The 21,648-nt window shown below is 49.6% G+C and overlaps 1 protein-coding gene across 4 annotated transcripts in view; it reads left to right on the top strand.

Annotated features, from left to right (window-relative positions):
• Positions 1 to 21,648, top strand: part of KAZN (kazrin, periplakin interacting protein) — a 1,222,068-nt gene that overhangs the window by 1,065,314 nt on the left and 135,106 nt on the right. For all 4 annotated transcript variants that reach the window (XM_054541427.2, XM_054541436.2, XM_054541447.2 and 1 more), the window contains one exon: positions 212 to 403. In XM_054541427.2, the coding sequence (XP_054397402.1) occupies positions 212 to 403 (192 nt within the window). The remainder of the gene's footprint in view (positions 1 to 211; positions 404 to 21,648) is intronic.

Below are 21,648 nucleotides of genomic sequence, written 5' to 3'. Positions count from 1 at the left end.
TCACTAGGTGTGCTCTGCAGACTGTGGGTGGGGCCTAGAATTGGCGCTGAGGCTCTTTGGAATAAGGCAGTGGCCTCCCTTCACACATGTAGGAAAGGCCCTGAATGCAGAGCAAACAAAAAAGCCAAAGCAACCTCAAACCATCCCCAGAAAATGCGAGTGAGCGGCAGCCGACGTTCCTGTTCTCTAACCCTGTGCCCTTGTCCCCTAGTGCTCCTGCGGGAAGAAGTGTCGCGGCTCCAGGAGGAAGTTCACCTTCTCCGGCAGATGAAGGAGATGTTGGCGAAGGACCTGGAGGAGTCGCAGGGCGGCAAGTCCTCTGAGGTCCTCTCGGCCACCGAGCTCAGGGTCCAGCTGGCCCAGAAGGAGCAGGAGCTAGCCAGAGCCAAAGAAGCCTTGCAGGGTGAGTGACGAGTCAGCAGCGGTTCCTTCACTGGGGACTCAGGCCCCAGGGATCTGGGGTCCTCCCCATGCAGGGGAAGTGACGCAGATGGACACGGGGTCTCCCAGCGCCCACCTCCAGCCACAGCTGCCCTGTCCCTTCTTCGAGTGGAATTCTGCATCTTGTGGGTGGGTGCAGATGCCATTCCTTCCTCCAGTGTGACCATCACACGTTGTCCGTATGGCTGGATGTGAGGTGCCTCCCTCTGGGGTGTGAATGGTGGGTGGGCATCTTGGCTGGACCAGGACGCTGACCCAGCAGCCGAGTCTCTCTTACCCAGCACCCTTGGGGTCCTTTGGTGCCTCCACTCAGGGCACAGTGTGGCTACACTGGTTTCTCTGCTGGAGAACATGTCTGTGTCCCATGCATCCCTCTTGCTCATCATGATGGGCTCTCCTGGGCCCAGAGGAAGGAGTTGGAAGATGCCATGGTGTAGTGTCCAGGGGGTCTCTTGAAGACGAGGACCACAGACCCGTAACTACCATGTGGCTGGTGTGTCTTCAGCCAGAAATTGCTTTAGGAGATGAGGAAACCAGTGTCCATATGCTCAGCCTGGTTTCCCCGGAGGGACCCACATCCCTCTCTCCCGGGAGGCACCTGCCCACATTCTGTGGGGCTGGAAGAAGGGTCTCAGCGGGTTATTTGAGAAAGGTTGGAAGCCATCATGTAACCTGTCAGTGGACTCCACAGTGCTTGGAGAACTCAGGCATGAAACATCTGGGGAAAACACAGCCTTAGGGGTCTGCATTGATTCTCTTAAGCCCCCTCAGTATCTTTGCTTCTTCTAGAAAAGACAATAAAGCTTTGCAACCTTCTTTCCACTTACCATTCACTAGAACAAGGAATCCTCTTTAAAAATGTTGTTTCTGAAGCTAAAGCAGGTTTATGAATTAGGTTAATACCATGCTGCTGTAACAAAGAGACCCCAGAATGCAGAGGCTTAAAGAAGCTGTTTCTTCCTTAGCCACCCCACAGTGAGCATTTGAGGCCGGTTGGGTGTATGTGTTCCCCTCGGTCCATGAGAGACCCCAGGGAAAGAGCTAGAATCGAGGGCCAGAGATTTGCCTTTGTGAGAGCTTGGTCATGTGACCATTCCTAGCTGCAGAGGGTTCTGGGAGATGTAGTTTCTAGCTAGATGGCCTTGTCCCAGCTAGGACTCTAACAGGGTAAAAGGGAGAATGGATTTTGCTGGACAGTTAATCGGCTCAGTCAGAGCCAATTCCCTGACCAGAGGTGTGATGTGGGCAGCAGGCCAAGGAGGCTATCTGTCCAGTGCCCAGCTGACCATCCCCCAGAAAGCCTGGGAAGTCCTCAGTTGAGGGTGAGCCCGTATCCAGAGTGTTACAGCGCTCTTGACAAGTGTTCTTTTCAGCAGTACATGTTGCTCTCCAAGGCAGGTAGATGACCCTCTTCTTCTGGGGTCTTGTTTCTGGTGGGGTCACAGCAGCAGCATTTTGGGTGGTCTTTTGAAGCTGTAATAGACATTGGGGTGCATTGTGGCCCAGCTGACATGGCATGCCTGGGAAGTCATTTTGCCAAGTAGGCGCACTTTGCCTCTATGCAGCCACCCGGCAGTCCAGGCAGATCTGGTGAGCCATCCTCCAGGCCCAGCTTCCCAGGATCCTGTAATATCCCTTCTCCTTCTCAGGACAGAGACCCAAGTCTCGGGAATCTCCCACAAGCAAGTGCTGCTGGGCCCAGGCTATGCAAGCTGTTGTTGTTTGGTCTTGCCAAGCTTTATCATGTAGTGGAGAGTAGGGACTGGCTCAGGAAGCAGCCAGATGCTGCTCAATCACCTTTCCCACTCTGTGTCCCAGGGACAGAGATGCCAACCTCCATGTCTTTGACCAGGTACAGGATTCTCACCCCTATGTGCTCTTCTGGATCTGCAAGGAGGAGAAAAACCTCCATTAGTGGTTCCTGGGCCTACAGGGATGGGCGGGGGGTGGCAGCAGGTGTTAAGCAGTGGCTCACTTACACCACCATCCCCAGCTCCTTGGAGGCTACAACCTAGCCTCTTTAAACCTACAACCTAGGATGTGCAACCTAGCCTCTCCATTCCTGATCTGAGTGATGGGACATTAACAGTGGCTTTGCAGGAGGTTGTGAAAATGAAACAAGGTAATGTCTGGTAAGGTGATAGATAGTTCCTGCTGTTATCATAATGTACATCCTTCTCTCTTTAGCCTACAAGGCACAGAGCTGTACAGGCAATCTTTCCTAACTCTCTGTTGTAAGATTTCTTATCCACCACCAAAGATCTCTGGCCCTGCCCAGGGATGCAGAGATCTACCCCTTTGTAGGAATATTAATATAAGCAACAAGGACTTGTCAGTATTCATGAAAAGGGAGCTTTATTGAGCACCTCCTGGGTGCCAACACTGTTCTAAGCACGTGACCTACCATTCATCTCAATCCTGCCAGGAGCTAGAAAGCCCATTTCTCAGGTGGAGACGCCTGAATGAGGTTCAGGGAAAGTAAATAACTTGACCAAGGTGACAGAGCTAATTAGCAGCAGAAGCAACTTTTTCCCACTGCACAGACACGCCTCATCTTCCTTCTGGGTGTGGTCGCAGGGAAGGAAGTTGGCCCAGATGCCAGAGACAGAAGCCATTCTTACTTCAGTGGTGGTGACAGCAGACTCAAGTCAGATCTGGGGGCTTGAATCCCACCTCTGCCATTTATTAGTTATGTGAGCCTGGATGCATTTTTTTCTTTTTTTTTTTTTTACTTTTTTATTTTCCTCTAAGTTCTGGGTTACATGTGCAGAACGTGCAGGTTTGTTACATAGGTATATGTGTGCCATGGTGGTTTGCTGCACCTATCAACTCGTCATCTAGGTTTTAATTAGGTATTTGTCCTAATGCTGTCCCTCCCCTTGCCCCCTACCCCCCAACAGGCCCCAGTGTGTGATGTTCCCCTCCCTGTGTCGACGTGTTCTCATTGTTCGACTCCCACTTACAAGTGAGAACATGTGGTGTTTGGTTTTCTGTTCCTGTGTTAATTTGCTGAGAATGATGGTTTCTAGCTTCATCCATGTCCCTGCAAAGGACATGAACTAATTCTTTTTTATGGTTGCATAGTATTCCATATTGTATATGTACCACATTTTCTTTATCCAGTCTGTCATTGATGGGCATTTGGGTTGGTTCCAAGTCTTTGCTATCGTAAATAGTGCTGCAGTAAACATACATGTACATGTGTCTTTATAGTAGAATGATTTATAATCCTTTGGGTATATGCCCAGTAATGGGATTCCTGGGTCAAATGGTATTTCTGGTTCTAGAGCTTGGATGCATTCTTTAACCTCCCTGCCCCATGATTCCTTTGCTGAGAGTAATAGTAACAATGCCTGTTTTTCTTATAATTGGGACTAATAAACAGTAGCTACTTCATAGGATTGTTGTGAAGATTGAGGTGTAAAGTGCATGGCCTGGTGTGTAGTACCATTAGTGCCAATACTGAGATCAGCTTGGAGATGTTGCTTGTCTGATTCTCATGAGGGGTGGCCCAGACCTGAGACCACCCCCTGAGCCCATCCAAGCTCAAGGTAGCAGCATTCCTGAAAGGCAGTGAGTTGGCACCTTCAGCCACCACGAGCATCCTGCCTGGAATTCTACAAAGTCATAAATAAGATGCTTCACCAGCCACAGCACATGGTGAGTAAATTGCAGACAGATGCGGGCAGAAGGAGTCCAGGGCATGGAAAGGGATTTATATGCCCATAATGAGGAGGGGGGAATAAACGCACAAGCCGAGCAAGCAGCAGATGTTGGGCGACACTTGTTAACATCCAGTGTCCCTAATGTGGGAAAAAGCAGAGCCCCCAAAGACTTGCCCCCTGGCAGATTCCCTCTCCAACTAACTCCCCCGCTGTCTTTGTGTTTGAATGAGACCCGAAATTTCTAGCATGTGAGAGGAATAGGAACTCAAGCAGGCACCCAAAACATCAGTCTGTGGTTACAACACAAAAGCAATGAAAAGAATCTTGTTTGGGAAAAACGGGGGCTTAGAAGATTCCTTTGTTTCTTTGGAAATGAGTGTGGGAATATTTGGTTTTGAATTTTGGTCTCATCATGAGCTTAAAGGCAGAAGCCTGAATGATTGTTTAAGACATATATATATATATATATGTATATATATATAAATATATATAAATATATATATAAATATATATATAAATATATAAATATATATAAAAATATATATATATTTTTTTTTTTTTTTTTTTTTTTGAGACAGAGTCTCACTCTGTCATCCAGGCTTGGAGTGCAATGGTGCAATCTCATCTCACTGCAACCTCTGCCTCCCGGGCTCAAATAAGCCTCCAGAGTAGCTGGAACTACAGGCACACACCACCATGCCCGGCTAATTTTTGCATTTTTTTGTAGAGACAGAGGCTTGCCATGTTGCTCAGGCTGGTCTTGAACTCCTGGGCTCAAGTGATCTGCCTGGGTCAGCTTTCCAAAGTGCTGAGATTACAAGCATGAGCCACCAAGCCCAGCACATCAATGGTATCATCTTACGTATAAACTGCATGAGCCCTGCCCAGCACATGTGGTAAGCGTGTAGCCTGGGGGACCCCTTTGGGGTGTCTGTTGATTTCCTCAGGCCTCCTCAATTTCATGATTTCTCTGCGAATCAAGGCAGCACAGAAACAATGATAGTGAAAATTTGCTTCATTCCTTTTTAAATCTCATAACAGCATGTCAAGTGTTTTGAGCGTGTTCCCACAACAATAAATACTCTTTGAAAACATAATTTTTAATGACTACATAATGTTCTGCCAAATGGAGATAGCATAATTTATTTAGCCGTTTCCCTATTATTAGACATTTAAGTTGTTTCCACTTTTTTCTCTCTCTGTCTTTTGTTTGTTTGTTTGTTTGCCATTATATAACACTGTCATAAACATCTGTGTATGTAAATCTGTTTATTTTCATAAGACAGCATTTCTTAAGCTCTTTGGCCTGAGGACCACTTTATACCTTTACAAAACTGAAGACCCCAAAGAGTTTTTGCTCATATGGTTTAGATCTATTAGTATTAATGTTTTCAAAATTAAAACCAGAAAAAATATATAAATCTTTAGTAATTTTTTTAAAAATCATCATAATAAATTCATTATATGTTAACATAAGTACAGTTATCTTTTTCTTTCCTTTCCTTTTCTTTTTTTTTTTGAGATAGTTTCACTGTGTCACCAGGCTGGAGTGCAGGGGCGTGATCTCGGCTCACTGCAACCTCTGCCTCCTGGGTTCAAGTGATTCTCGTACCTCAGCCTCCCAAGTAGCTGGGATCACAGGCACGTGCCACCATGCCCAGCTAATTTTTGTATTTTTAGCAGAGACAGGATTTCACCGTGTTGCCCAGGCTGGTCTGGAACTCTTGACCTTAAGCAGTCTGCCCGCCTCGGCCTCCCAAAGTGCTGGGATTACAGGCGTGAGACACCTTGCCACACCAATACAGTTATCTTTTAATGAGAAGTAGCTGTATTTTCCCAAACAGATTTGAGTGAGAAGAGCAGCATTGTTTTTTAAACATTTTTGTAAAACTCACTGGTGTCTGGCTTCATAGCAGAGTGCTGAATTCTCATCTCTTCTCCGTCTGTCTAGTGTGATTGTTGTTTTGGTTGAAAATCTGGCGTATGCAGTTTTGTATTAATAGTTGGAGAAGGAAGGATTATATTAATTGCCTTGTTAGATAATTGTGGGTGTTCTTTGATACCATGCTAAAACTCAGTGGTAGTTTCTTGAAGGTTTGTTGCAGTGCGCATCTGAAACCTAATCCTTTGTACTCTGCTACGTTAAAATCCACTGGTCTAATTTGCACTTTGAAATGGGTATTTTACCCACATTTTTTTTTCTTTTGAGATAGAGTCTTGCTCTGTCTCACCCAGACTGGAGTACAGTGGCGCCATCTCGGCTCACTGCAACCTCCATCTCCTGGGTTCAAACGATTCTCCTGTCTCAGCCCCCCAAGTAGCTGGGACTACAGGCATGTGCCACCACACCCAGCTAATTTTGTATTTTTAATAGAGACTGGGTTTCACCATGTTGGCCAGGCTGGTCTCGAACCCCTGACCTCAGGTGATCACCCGACTCAGCCTCCCAAAGTGCCGGGATTACAGGCATGAGCCACTGCACCCGGCCCCCGCATATGTATTACTGGCGGAAAATGGCTTGAACAAAGGCTAGAAGACTAGTCTGTACATGGAGGTGGGAAGGGACACCTGATGTTGAAGCTTTGATGCAGACAGATAGTGGGCAATGGTCACGGTGAACTCGAGGGTCACACCAGAAGCTCAGGGACCTTGGAGCTTTTCAGCAGGAGTCAGTATGTGAAGTGTGGTGTTTTAGGATGTCCCCATTTTCGTTTCCCTCCCTCTCCCTCCCTTTGCAGCCTGGTCACTGTCCTTCTGGCACATGGTGGTGTGGTTACATCCCTGTGGCTCCTGGATGTGCCTATGGTGTCACCTCCCTTCTGTCCCCTCTAGGTCTCTGCATTTGTACTTTATTCTCCTCCAGCCTCCGGATGGTCATTCTTCCACCTGGTTGAGGTTCAGGCTCTGCATCCTCTAGGCAGCTTTCTGGACCAGCTTCCCTGCCCGATGGGCTCAGGGCCTGTTTTTGGCAGAATAATGATGTCCCCCTCTCCCAAAGATGTCCCCAGCCTAATTCCTGGGACTTGTGAATGAGTTAGGTCACACGGCAAAGGGGAACGAAGCTTGCCAATCAGATGTCCCTGGGATGAGTCTCCGGTGGGCCCAGTGGATCACAAGGGCCCTTGAAAGTAGAAGGGGAGGCAGAAGAGAGAGTCAGAGGAGATGTGACCCGAGGAGCAGAGGGCAGAGGGATTCAATGTGGGGCCTTGACACATTGTTGCTGGCTTTGAAGACACAGGAAGGGGCTGCAAGCTAAGGAGTGCAGGTGACCTCTAGAAGCTGGGAAAGACAAGGAAACAGGATTTCCCCAGAGCCTCCAGAAGAAAGGCAGCCCTGTTAACACCAGGGTTTTAGCCCAGTGACACCCATTTTAGACCTGTGACCTGCAGAACTACTATAAGAAAATTCATTTGTATTAAATTAATTTGTATTATGTTAGGCCAGCAGTCCCCAACCTTTTAGGCACCAGGGACCGGTTTCATGGAAGACAATTTTTCCACGGACCAGGTGCCTGGGGTTGGGTGATGATTTTGGGATGATTCCAGTGCATTACATGCACTACATTTCTTGTGCACTTAATTTCTATTATTATTACCTTGTAATATATAGTGAAATAATTATACAATTCACCCTAATGTGGAATCAGTGGGAGCCCTGAGCTTGTTTTCCTGCAACTAGATGGTCCCATCTAGGGGTGATGGGAGACAGTGACAGATCATCAGGCATTAGATTCTCATCAGGAGCGTGCAACCTAGATCCCTCATATGCACAGTTCACAAAACAGTTCGTGCTCCTATGAGAATCTAATGCCATCACTGCTGATCAGACAGGAGGTGGAGCTCAGGCAGTAATGTGAGCGATGGGGAGCAGCTGTAAATACAGATGAAACTTCGCTCACTCACCCCTCACCTCCTGCTGTGCAGCCCGCTTCCTAAGAGGCCAGGGACCGGTACCAGCCCATGGCCTGGGGCTTGGGGACCCCCGTGTGAAGCCACTGCATTGTGTCACTTTGTTACAACAAGAATAGGAAACGAACCAGGCCCTCTCTTTCCCTGGACTTGGCAGCCCTAAACACTGCCCTCTCTCGGGGCTTAGGACAATGTGAGAGTCATCTGTTTCCTTTAGAAACCCCTGCAGGGCACAGCAGCCAGCACAGGGCGGGTGGAGTTAGCTAACACTGACTGAAGCAGAAGAAAGGATCCGGAGTTTCCTCTCCTTACTGGAAGGACTAAGGCCTGTGGGAGCCTTTTCCCTGCCACAGAGTGAGTCACCTGCCTTACACTGAGCTCCTGGAAGAAACACAACTTTATTATTTAATTTGCTCATTTACCAAATGTTCCCTGAAAACTTCCCTACCCCAGAGCTTGTGCCGATGCCTGTGGTTCAGAGCATTCCAGGCCCTGCTCAGAGTCTAGGGACATGCCTGAAACCTACGACACACTCAGTGTACGTTACTTGAATCCTATTTTTCCAAGTGGCCAGCCAGGCCCGTAGATGAGAGTCTATAGACCATAGGCATTCCTGCTTCAAGGAGTTCTAGGCTGCAGAGGCTGTCTTAAGCCCAGCGGGGTCGGTGGGGCTGGGAGACTAAAGCTCCCAGCAGGTGCAGCCATGCCCTGGCTGCCTTTGCAGATGTCACCAGGCCTGCAGACAGTGGGATAGTAGGTGGCCTGAGAGGCTGTTGAATAGAACGATGTGTCATCCGTGCTGGGGCGGCCATGCCCACTTGCTTTCTTAGACACACATCCTTGTCACCACAGCACTGTGTGGGTTTGAAAAGCTACTTGATGTTTCCTGTGTCCCTTCCCACATCCGCACTCCATTCTTAGTCTCGTTCCCTCCATCAAAGACGTGTTCATCTTCTGCGCAGTTTATCACCCAGGGTTGAATGTGTATGTTCCTCTTTAGTAAATTCATACGCTTGAAGCTACTGCTGTTTCTTTAGCCTGGTGGCTCTCGGGGCTGCTGCAGGGGGCCCACCCTGAGCCAGCCCCTCGGTCCCACAGCCCTGACGTAGAAGACTCTTTGGTGGTAAATCTCGGAACTCAGTGGAAGCTTCCACAAAGTTTAACTCTACAGACAGAATGTCTTCCTTACATACTACCGGCTGCTTTTAAATATTGTCAACAGATCTGCCTTAAAGGCTTCTTAGACTCCACATTTTGATCCAGTTGATAATAGTTGATGGTCAGGTGGAAGAACTGCCCAGGCTCTGTTGTTGTTCTGTTATAGCTGCCACTGGACCTGCTTTCAGCACCCTCACCCTGGCTGCTTCAGAGGGCAGCTGGATTCCTAAAAAGAACCCATGCCCTAATGCACAAGTACTTTTTATTTTATTTTATATTATTTTTTGTGGGGGGACAGAGTCTTACTCTGTCGCCCAGGCTGGAGTGCAGTGGCATGATCTTGGCTTACTGCAACCTCTACCTCCTGGGTTCAAGCTATTCTCCTGCCTCAGCCTCCTGAGTAGCTGGGATTACAGGCGCTCACCACCACGCCCAGCTGATTTTTGCATTTTTAGTAGAGACGGGGTTTCACCGTGTTGGCCAGGCTGGTCTTGAACTCCTGACTCCAAGTGATCCACCTGCTTCAGCCTCCCAAAGTGCTGGGATTATAGGCATGAGCCATGGCGCCTGGCGCACAAGTACTTTTTAAAAATAATTAATAATCATCATCATTTAATTTGAGAGTAGTTTGAGTTTTACAGAAAAGTTGCAAAGATAATACAGAGTGTTGCTGTATACCCAGTTTCCCGTTAAGATCCTTGCACAAGTGCCTTAAAGCCATCTCTTGTGTCATGCTTGCTGATATCTCATTGGCCAAAGCAAGTCACCTGACCAAGCCCTGTATCACGTGGGCGGGGCTCTGCAAGGCCAGGCTCTTTGGCAGCCCCGTGACTCACAGTCCAACACAGAGATCCTTTTAAATAGAATCGTTTCCAGAACCTGCCCTGGAGTCTGGGGTTCTGGTGACTGACAATCTACACATTGCAACAAACTTTGTCCCCTTTGCTTTTTATGCAGTAAATTTTTTTGCACCCGAGGAACTGATGTCCTGGTCCTCATCTGGGGTTTTTAGCACTGAGTCCTTGACCCTCTGTGAGTTGGGCAGGCAGCCAGGACGGCGCCTTCCCCCAGGTGTCCCTGTCCCCCACACAGCCTCCCTAACATGTGCCCTTTCCGGCGTCTGCTTCAACACTTGGATCAGCTTCTTAGTAGATTCCGTGATGTCTTAAGGTTCTAATTATGGAAATCTTCCATTTATCCTGAGAACAACGGAAAGGCTGGTCTGTTTGCAAATGCACAGACACCCTCTGGCACTCACCCACGCCCATCTGATACTTGTTTTGGAAACATTTACCAGAGCTCAACTCTTCCGTGTTCTGGGGAGGGGAGATTAAGCCCATTTTGTAGTTGGGAAGACTGAGGTGTGAACACATACTGCATCACTTTGGAGTGATAATCATTTCGGCTAGCATGTATTTAGCACTTGGAATTTGCCAGGCACTCTCTTCATTCCTTTGCCTGCGTGAGTCATCAATCCTCCCAACAACCCTTGTTCGATGGGTAGTGTTAGCCTCAGTTTCCCCATCTACAAAATGGGGATGAAAGAGGTTAAGAAATTCTTCTGGCTGGATGTGGTGGCTCACACCTGTAATCCCATCACTTTGAGAGGCCAAGGCGGGCGAATCACGAGGTCAGGAGTTTGAGACCAGCCTGACCAACATGGTGAAACCCTGTCCTTACTAAAAATACAAAAATTAGCCGGGCATGGTGGCACGTGCCTGTAATCCCAGCTACTCAGGAGGCTGAGGCAGGAGAATGGCTTGAATCCGGGAGGCAGAGGCTGCGGTGGGCTGAGATTGCGCCACAGCACACCAGCCTGGGCGACCGAGCGAGACTCTGTCTCAAAAAAAAAAAAAAAAAGAAAAAAGAAAAGAAATTCTTCTACAGCCTTCTAGCTAGTAGGTTTTGGAGCCAAAGCTTGATCCCTAATGAGTCTGTTTTCCAAACTGATTTTCTTCATAGATATTTGGCAGGTACTTCTTTGATTCTGAAGTTCTCAGGGGTGATCACAGCAGAAAAGAGGAAAAGAGTGAAATAGGGAAGAGAGGAGAAAGAGGAGAGGATCTGGAAGTGAGTGTCTTTCAGAGGCCCCCTTCCCTGGAGGCACCAGGAGTTTTGTTTTTTTTTTTCTTTTTGTTTGTTTTTTTGAGACGGAGCCTCGCTCTGTTGCCCAGGCTGGAGTGCAGTGGCGCGATCTCTGCTCACTGCAAGCTCCACCTCCCGGGTTCACACCATTCGGCACCAGGAGTTTTAATGCATTCTCAGTCTTCGCTCTGGAAATGGTCCCAGGGAAGAAAGGCTGCGAGGTTGCTCTCTTGGCCACACCAGACAGAAGTTTTTCTTCCCACCTCCTCCCAGTCTCATCCTCCTTCCCCTGCAGTGCATTGAGCATGCTCCAGCCCCTGGAAATGCCCGTGGTCTGGGCTGCAACAGAGGCTGTCTTTACGGTAGGAGCAGAGGGTGCACACGCTGATCCTCAGCTTTTAATTAATCCACCCCTCCCCGGCCCCTTCCCAGGAAAGGTCAGAGATGGATTCTGCAGAATGAGGACAGGACTCTGTGTGCATCAAGCCAGGCTCTCCAAATGCCTTTCAGAAGACCTTGCCCAAGACCCCATTAAATTTTGCTTGGAGCATGGCCTCCATCACCGTGCAGGTCTTCATGCCTACCTGGCCATGACAGGGTCAGGACATGACCTTGAAAATGTGGCAAGAAAATGAAAGCCACGCTGGCCTCCATCCCAGGAGAAGACCTTTGGTGTGAGCAGGGGAGGGTCATCTTCAGAGTTGGCCTCAGAGGCAGTACAGGGCACTCTTGCTCTGCGATGCCTGAGCTTGGCTCAGTTGAGCACAGGTCCAAGGTGGCTGTGGACACAGGGTCAAGTCTGACACAGGCCTTGACCCTGATTCACCTCACCCCTGCTTGGCTCCCAGGGGAATGTGCTCCTGCGCTCAGACTGGGAACTGTTTTTTTTTTTTTTTTTTTTGAGTTGGAGTCTCACTCTTGTCTCCCAGGCTAGAGTGCAATGGCACAATCTCAGCTCACTGCAACCTCTGCCTCCCAAGTTCCAGCGATTCTCCTGCCTCAGCCTCCCCAGTAGCTGGGATTACAGGCACCTGCCACCACGCCCGGCTAATTTTTGTATTTTTAGTAGAGACGGGGTTTCACCATGTTGGCCAGACTGGTCTCGAACTCCTGACCTCAAGTGATTCGCCCCCTGTGGCCTCCCAAAGTGCTGGGATTACAGGCGTGAGCCACTGTGCCCACCCCTGCTCATGGTCAGTCAGCAAAGGAGGTAGCAGGGCTTTGGGGTATTGAATGCAACACAGGAGAGGGGGTGTGGGGAACAGGGACTGCAGTTTCACTCAGATTTAGCAAAACGTATCGAGCACCTCCGAGAGCCGGCCCTATCCTGAGCATGCCATACGCCTTCTCTTCACATTATCCCCAGAACAACCCCATGACATAGATGGAGTCACCCTGCCTTTACAGTTGGGGAAACTGGAGGCTCCAAGATCGTACAGCATGCGAGTCTCAGCATTTGGATTTGAAGCTGTGTGTCTGACACAGATCCATCAATGCTGCACCGGTGCTGGTTTTCCATCAGTAGACATCGTTTTAATGTTACTAAAATATTACTAGAATCCCACTCATTCATTCAACAGATACTTGTTGAAGTCCTACTGTTTGCCAGACATTATTCTGGGCACTTGGGGTTTATCTGTGAGCATGTTAGGAATAACGCTCAAAATCCTAAGGAAATTGAACATTCAAACAAAGGATTCTTAGCAAAGCAATTGTACTTCTGCGCAGAGGGGTACCTCCTTGGCCAGTTGCCATGAGAGCACACCTGAACAAAGGGGCACGAGAGCCTTTATTCCTGATGCAAGTCCTGCCCCTGTACCCTTTCCCCACTGGCCGGGGTCGTACAATCTAAACTAATCCCAGTTGACTGAACATTTGATTTTTTTTTTAGATAGGGTGGGCACGTAAAAGAAAGTGGAGAGGAAGGGGAAGGGGTGTCTGTAATGAGCTAGAAAGTTAGTCCTCTTTCCAAATAAGGAAAGGAATATGAGCTGGTACTGATAATGCTTGGTACTGTAGCGTGCCTGGGCATTTAACAAAGGCAAGAAGGAAAAAAGGAGAAGAAAAGGGGGGGTGGTACAATGAATTAAAGAATAAAAGATTGATCCGATTATTTGAAGAGAAACCTCATCATATCCCACAGCAGAATTGACAAAGATCCATTTCTTGTGGAGATTACATTCTAGAAATGTGCACCGGTTACTACTGCTGTGTAACACACTGCCTGTAAATCTTAGTGGCATAAAGCAACCACCATTTTTCTTACATCTCATGATCTTGTGAATCAGGGATTTGGCAGGGCTCAGCTAGGTGGTTCTTAGGTTCTCTGTGGTGTCAGTGGGGGTCCTTCCATGCTATTCGTCTGGATAACCCAAGATGGCTTCACTCACATATCTGGTGCCATGGCAGGATGGCTGGGCTCAGCTGGGTCTGGCAACCACGTGCCCATTTGCAGCCCCTTCAGCATAGTAGTCAGACTTTGTACATGGATGCTCAGGGCTCCCACAGAGAGGGCTCCAGGAAACCAAGTGCAAGCTGCCAGGCTTCTTATGACCTAGTCTCAGGAGTCACTTAGCATCACTTCCGCCACATCCTGTTGGTGACAGGCCAGCCAGACCCCACACTCTAAAAGGCATGTGGCATGGGAGATATATTTGTGTCCAACTTTGCAAAAATACCATCTGCCATGGAGAGAAGGGAGAAGGCAAACAAACAATATAGCAAAAAGTAAATCATATGCTGTTTTAGGGGATTGTAGGTACTATATGGAAATGAAGATTTTAAAGTAGGGTAAGATCAGACCCAGCTGCTCCACTCCTGAGTGTTTACTCACCTAGGAAATACACATCCATATAAAGACTTGTACATACATGGTTTTAGCAGCTTATTTTTAATAGCCAAAAACTGGAATCGGCCCAAAGGCTCATCAACAGATAAAACAATAAACAAACTGGTAATATTGTACGATGGAATCCTACTCAGTAATAAAGCAACAAACTGGGTACATATAACAACATAGAAAGATCTCAATTCTACTGAGTGACAGAGTCCAGGGGAAAAATGTATATAGGATATGATTCCATTTGAGGAGACTAGAAAATGCATGCTAATCTACAGGGACAGAAAGCTCCTGTAGGAACGTGGGCTTATTGCAGAGGGTAGGCAGAAACTGGGTGATGGGTATTTTCACTGTCTTGATTGTGGTGATGGTTTTGCAGGTGTGTACATATATCAGAGCATGTCAAATGGCACATGTTAAATATGTACAGTTTATTGTATTTTATTTAAAACCAATAAAGCTGTTTTTAGAAGGGGGTAAAGTGGATTTGGAGTCCTGCAGATAGAGCATTGTAGGGCGAGGAGCATTTTAGAATCCTGTAAGCCACATCACTGGGGTGGCCTCTGGCTTTGCCTTCTTTCCCTGTGTGCTGGCCTCAGCAGGTCACAGAGGGGACCCGGCCCCAGATGGGCAGAGTCTTCGAAGACAGGCAGACTGTGCCAGCCAGCTCCTGGATGAGGGAAAGAGCGGAGAGTCTGCAGAGCCCCAGCACCCAGGGCTCCTGGGCTCGCCTTCCAGGAACAGGCAGAGACCAGCAAGGTCCAAAGCTGGATGTGCTGTGGCTTGAACTCCCGCCCAACTTTTTAAATAGGTCTGACCACCTGGCCTGGCTAGAGGCTGAGACATAAGCTCCTGATAGCCAGGCAGGCTGGACAGGCCTTCATGCCCGGAGCCTGATGTTGGGGCAGGAGGAGAGGCATTTTTCTTGGCACCCAGCTAAAAATCCAGACCAGCTTAGAGAGGAACGTTCTAATTCAGCTTAGGGCCTGGTGCTATGGCTGAGAAAAGACCAAGGTTAAAATTCAATGTCTCCATGAATATAATATTTTTAAAAATAATCTTTAGATTTAAGGTATATATAATTAATAAAGTTTTTATATATTTATGGAATATTTGTATAGTCCAGGCATGCGCGGAATATAAGTTCCACAGATTTCCTCCCAGCAGCCCTGTGAGTTGTTTTTCCCATTTTGCACATGAAAAGATTGAGGCCCAGAGACCTGACCTACTGGGAGGTGGAAATTAAAGCAAAGAAAGTGGCGCGGCGCAGTGGCTCACGCCTGTAATCCCAGTACTTTGGGAGGCCGAGATGGGCGGATCATGAGGTCAGGAGATCAAGACCATCCTGGCTAACACGGTGAAACCCCGTCTCTACTAAAAATACAGAAAAAATTAGCCGGGCGTGGTGGCGGGCGCCTGTAGTCCCAGCTACTCAGGAGGCTGAGGCAGGAGAAAGGCACGAACCCGGGAGGCGGAGCTTGCAGTGAACCGAGATCACGCCACTGCAGTCCAGCCTGGGCGACTAAGCGAGACTCCGTCTCAAAAAAAAAAAAAAAAAAAAAAAAAGCAAAGAAAGTACACTCAGCTCTCAGACCTGCGTGGTGAGCCCGCACACTGCATAGCCCCACAGCGAGCCTGTTGCTGTTGGTTTTGGACGTGGCTAACAGTTTATTTTATTTTATATTCGTTTATTTATTTGAGACAAGGTCTCATTCTTATCACCCAGGCTGGAGTACAGTGGCATAATCTCGGCTCACTGCAGCCTTGACTTCCTGGACTCAGGTGATTCTCCCATCTCAGCCTCCTAAGTAGCTGGGACTACAGGTGTGCGCCACCATGCCTAGCTAATTTTTTGTATTTTTGTTAGCGACGGGGTCTCGCCATGTTGCCCAAGCTGGTCTCAAACTTCTGGACTCAAGCGATCCGCCCGCCTCAGCCTCTCAAAGTGCTGGTGTTGAAGGCGTGAGCCACCACACCTTCCGATAGGTTTTTTTTTTAGTGCTGAAAGAACAGCACATCATCAGGCCGGGCCTACTGTGGAGGCCAGCCACTCTTGCCCCGGCCACAAGAAGGACCGCAGGACTTAGGCCTGAGTGCTCACCCGGCAGCACCGACCTTGGCAGCCCCTGAATTCTGGAGGAACTGCTCACTCACAGGCTCTGGACCATGACGACCCAGAACATGGTGCAGACTCAGGCCCTTCCGGCAAAGCACATTGCCCAAGGGAAGAAAGTGGTCTTAGCGTGAACCTATGGGTTCCAGCAGAAATATGTGAGCCAGATGAGCCCACGCTGCCTAGCCCCAGAGGAGGCCGGGAGGGGCTTCTTGGTTGGTTTGGCTTCTTGGCTGACCTGCGACAAGGCCCAACCAGATGGGCATTGGCCGTCCTGGGACATGGACTCTCCCCCTGGGTGCCCAGCACTGGGCTGAAGAACACACGGCAGGGTGCTCAAAAACTGGGCTCTAGGCAGGGCGCAGTGGCTCACGCCTGTAATCTCAGCGCTTTGGGAGGCCGAGGCGAGCGGATCACAAGGTCAAGGAGTTCGAGACCAGTCTGGCCAACGTGGTGAAACCCTGTCTCTACTAAAAATATAAAAAAATTAGCCAGGTGTGGTAGTGTGTGCCTGTAATCCCAGCTACTTGGGAGGCTGAGGCAGGAGAATCGCATGAACCCAGGAGGCAGAGGTTGCAGTGAGCCAAGATCGTGCCACTACACTCCAGCCTGGGCAACAGTGTAAGACTCCATCTCAAATTAAAAATCAAAACAAAACAAAACAAAAAAAAACTGGGCTCTGCTGAAGGCATAGGACTGAAAAGGCCATAGAGTCCTCAGGGCAGTGATTCCCCTGGGAGAGGCTGTGCTTTCCCACTTTGGGCTTGGAGGCCCTGGGGGTCAGGGCCTGACAGTGTCTATCTCTGTCCTTCAGCCACAGGATTGCTCCTGTCCCCGCAGCTGGGGAGTAAGCAAGGCTGGGAAAAGAGGGACGTAGTAGGGACAAGTCGCTGGCCAGGCCCTCAGGATGGCACTGGGTAGGTGCTCAGGGAGTGGATGAGGAGCTGAGGGAGCACTCACACCCTCAGGTATGTACCCATGGTTCCATCCCAGATTCCGGAAGGTTAACGTGCCCCGACCCTGCCTTTCTGGTCGTGTGGCCTGTCAGCCCTGTCCTGAGCACTGACCTGTGTCGCCCCATTGTGTGGCCACCAGAGCCACCTGTGGAATGCACCTCTGCGGTGAGTGTTGCGCTCTGCTGCCTCTGAGTCAGCTAGAGAATTCATGTGCCTGCCGAGGTCGGCAATGAGTGGCATCAGTGGAGAGAGAGGAAAGGCACACCCCTTTTTTCTTCCCTGTAGTCCAGGTGACTGCAGATTGTGGGAGACTCATTTCCTTCAGGTGCAGAATGGGCTGGGACGGCCCTGGGTGGCGCCCAGGGGAGAGGTCCACCAGGTGGCTCTGGCCAGGTCTGCCCACCAAGCCAAGCAGTTTTCTGGTGGGAGCTCCCAGCCTCTCGCCCGCTTGCCTGGGCAGGGCTGACGGTTGGCTGTTGTCTCTTAAGCCTTGCACCTGCTGTGGGGTGCACGTCTTTTTTTTTTTTTTTTTTTGAGACGGAGTTTCGCTCTTGTTGCCCAGGCTGGAGCGCAATGGCACGATCTCAGCTCACCACAACCTCCACCTCCCGGGTTCAAGCGATTCTCCTGCCTCCGCCTCTCAAGTAGCTGGGATTACAGGCATGTGCCACCACGCCCGGCCATGGGGTCCATATATTGAGGGCAGAGTTTCTGGTCCAGGTGAACGCTGTCTCCCTGTGGCCCTCCTCACCTCCTCCCATTCCGAGCTGGGGCTGGTTCTTGCTAAAGACCTCTTTCTTTCCTTGGGCACACACTTGCTGGCAGGGCCTGAATCAGGGCTTTTCTTCTAGAACTTCATAGCTCAGATGGGTGAGCAACTTCAGCACCCTGGCCTTTTTGAGCTGCCAAGGACAGTGGATGTGGTTTGGGAGCAGCGCTCTTAAGAGATCTGTTAGAGCCACTGGGACCAGATGAAGAGCAGAATCCGGCTGGCTGTGTTCTGCAGAGCATCTGGATTGTCAAAAGCATCTGGCAGCTTGAGGGATGTGATAGTGGGGAGGAGGGTCGACATGGGGTCGTGTTGATGCGACTGTTGTGTCCTTTTTCAGATGAGAAGGTGGTCAACACTAGGCCCCAACTTTTACCTTTTTGGGGATCTTCCAGACCCACCTGGGAAGCCCCTGAGGCAGTCTTCTTCTTTGTTCGTTTCTCTTAATCCAATAGAGGTTCTTCTTCCCACTCTTCTGGAACTTCAGGTCCCCACCCCTGGGCTGCAGAGGGCAGTTTCATGTTGGTCACTACTGGCCACTGAGCACATCTAAGGCTCTGTGTGCTATGGGGGCTGAGTGTGTGGGTGTGGTCTTGCTCTCCTGGAAGACGGGGGGCTTTGCCAGGCAGAGGCAGGCTTTCTGAGCTGCTCCTAGAAGCGGGAGTCCGATGCCTGGACATAGCCACCTCTGTTGCTATTCAGAGTCTGTTAGGCGTAAACGGGGAAGACAGCGAATAATTTGAGGATAGGAGGTACAGGAAGAGGGAAGTGGGAGGGAGGTTTTGGGTTGTTTTTTTTTTTGTGTGACGGAATCTTGCTCTGTCACCCAGGCTGGAGTGCAGTGGTGCAATCTCCACCTCCCGGGTTCAAGAGATTCTCCTGCCTCAGCCTCCTGAGCAGCTGGGATTACAGGCACCTGCCACCACACCCAGCTAATTTTTGTATTTTTAGTACAGACGGGGTTCACCATGTTGGCCAGGCCGGTCTCAAACTCCTAATCTCAGGTGATCCACCCGCCTCGGCCTCCCAAGATGCTGGAATTACAGGCGTGAGTCACCGTGCCCGGCCTGGGAGGGGAGTTTTGTTTCTGCCATGTTTCCTTCTCCGTGGAGGCCAGGCAGAGACCTTCCCCCAGCGGAGATTTTCCTGCATGAACTAAGCAGTTGGGAAAAACACAGGGAAAGGAAGGAGTCTGCTGTGGTTCTGGGTTCAGCCCAAGTTCTCAGGAAAGAAATGAAACATGGAAGGCAGCCATTTTTGACAAAACCTGCCATGCACTGTCAACCAGAAGAGCAAACAGTAGCTTCTGTAGCCTTCCCCACCATCCTGCAAGATCATTTTATTCTCCCTAAGCTCAGCTAGGTCACGTGACTTACCCATGGGCATGTGGTCAGCAGGTGGTGAAGTCAGGACTAGGCTCTGGGGCCCCAAGTCTGGTCTCTTCTGTGCCCCCTTCCAAGTCTCCCTAAAGAAAGGACAGGCCAGGTGCGGTGGCTCACGCCTGTAATCCCAACACTTTGGGAGGCCGAGGCAAGCGGATCATCAGGTGAGGAGTTCAAGACCAGCCTGACCAACATGGTGAAACCCCGTCTCTACTAAAAATGCAAAAATCAGCTGGGCATGGTGGTGGGCGCCTGTAATCCCAGCTACTCAGGAGGCTGAGGCAGAAGAATTGCTTGAACCCAAGAGGCAGAGGTTGCAGTGAGCTGAGATCGCACCACTGCATTCCAGCCTGGGAGACAGACGGAGACTTCGTCTCAAAAAAAAAAAAGTAAGGACAAATATAAAGTGAGCCCAGCAGTGTTGGGCCCTGCAACCAATTGATTGTGAGGTATTCGTGAGCTCATGCTGTGTCCTGGAGCCTATGGGTCCCTCGCCCCGCAATGCACCTGGTCTTTTTCTGGAATTCAAGCAGGTGGCTCAGAGACCACCACATGCAAAGCCCATCCTTGGGGGCAAAGGCTTCCAAGGATGGGGAGGCCCCCGTGGGCTTGGGTGGGTAAGCTCAGGGGAAGGGGCCCTGAGGACTTGTGGGGAGGCAGTAATGATGTGCTAGACATTGGAATTGATGTTCCTGAGTTCAAATCCTGCCTCCTCTTGAACTTGGGCAAGTTGCTGAACTTCTGTGCCCCCATTGGTATTACGGGATTATAATAGTACCTACCCCTTGGTTGTGAAGATTAAATGAGCTGATTCATAGAAAGAGTTTAGAACAGTAAGTACCTATTATTTTTTATTTTTTAAATTTATTTACTTTTGAGACAGAGTCTCGCTCTGTTGCCCAGGCTGGAGTATAGTGGCGCAGTCTCGGTGCACTGCAACCTCCGCCTCCTGAATTCAAGCAGTTCTCCTGTCTCAGCCTCCTGAGTAGCTAGGACTACAGTTGCAAGCCACCATACCCGGCTAATTTTTGTATTTTTAGTAGAGACGGAGTTTCACCATATTGGTCTGGCTGGTCTCAAACTCCTGACCTCAGGTGATCCGCCCGTCTCCACCTCCCAAAGTGCTGGGATTACAGGCATGAGCCACTGTGCCTGGCCGTAAGTACCTATTTATTAAAGACCAGCTGTTTACTGTAAATATTTTACTAAGCTTAGAGTGGCCCGTATCATTTGTTGTTTAAACTGGGAGAGTTTTGCAAGAGAAGAGGGCTCTATTAAAAGTTGTGTTGGGAGAGTGGGAGTCAACAGGGACTTCCCGAGACAGACAGAATCTATAGCCTTGCCCAGTGCTCAGGATCTGAGTAGGCAGACAGGTGTGTCAGGCAGGCATCCCAGGTCGGGGGATGACATAGGCAAAAGTGTGCAGGCTGGATGTTCGTGCTATGCGCAGGTGACCATGAGGCAGCCTTGGGGCCCACCTGCCCCCCTGGACAGGAATAGGAACATCTTTTCATCTGCACCCCAACTCCTTGACCCAGAAACACATCTTCGACTCTGCTCCAGGCTCATCTGCATAGTCCAAGACCGTCTGCCTGTTCAGCATCGTGATTTGCAAGGATGCAACAGGCCCCATTCTGTTTTTTATGGACCTGAAAAAGACATGATCTTTACCATGACAGAGAGGCACGGAGTATCTTGGAAACCATTCCGATGCCGTGATAGACGGCAGGAAGCTGAGGCAGAGAAGGAAGTGGTTAAATCATGGAGCACATCCTCAGTTGACACCAAAGGAACAATGCTTTCAGATGGAAGCTCCAGGAGGAAAAATGAGGGAGGCAGGAGGGGGAGGTGGGCTGGCTGGAGGAGGCTGGTGGCTCCTAGACTGCGTGTCTTCTGTGCGAGCCCCTGCAAGAGCATGTGACCCCCTGACAAGGCGGCATATCCAGGCAACCGCCATTACTCATCCCCATGGCCACTGGGTCTTCCAGTGGAGCACCGTGCTCCTGGGGGTCAGGGCTCCCCAGAGGGACAGGGCAGCCTCCTCTGCAGAACAGCGGGGCCTGAGAGATGCCAGGAAAACGTGCTTGCTCCAAGAAGGGAGGGGAGAGTAGTTAGGAACTGGAGGCCCAGCCTTGGGGGGAAAGTGGTATGCCACAGCATAGCTGGGAGCTGGGGCCTAGCTCCCAACCCTGAATGCTTAGTGGGGTTTCTCGCTTTTTGCTGTCTCTGTTCCTAAAACGGATTTTTAAATTTCAAGTGGAAGCTTGACCCAGGAGCACAGTTCTGTGCATTAAAGACCTTAGCCTATGAAGCATAGACCACTCCTGTGTGT

The sequence above is a fragment of the Pongo abelii genome, chromosome 1, assembly GCF_028885655.2.
Source record: "Pongo abelii isolate AG06213 chromosome 1, NHGRI_mPonAbe1-v2.0_pri, whole genome shotgun sequence".
Classification (NCBI taxonomy): Eukaryota; Metazoa; Chordata; class Mammalia; order Primates; family Hominidae; genus Pongo; species Pongo abelii.
This window is presented reverse-complemented; position numbering and strand designations above follow the sequence as displayed.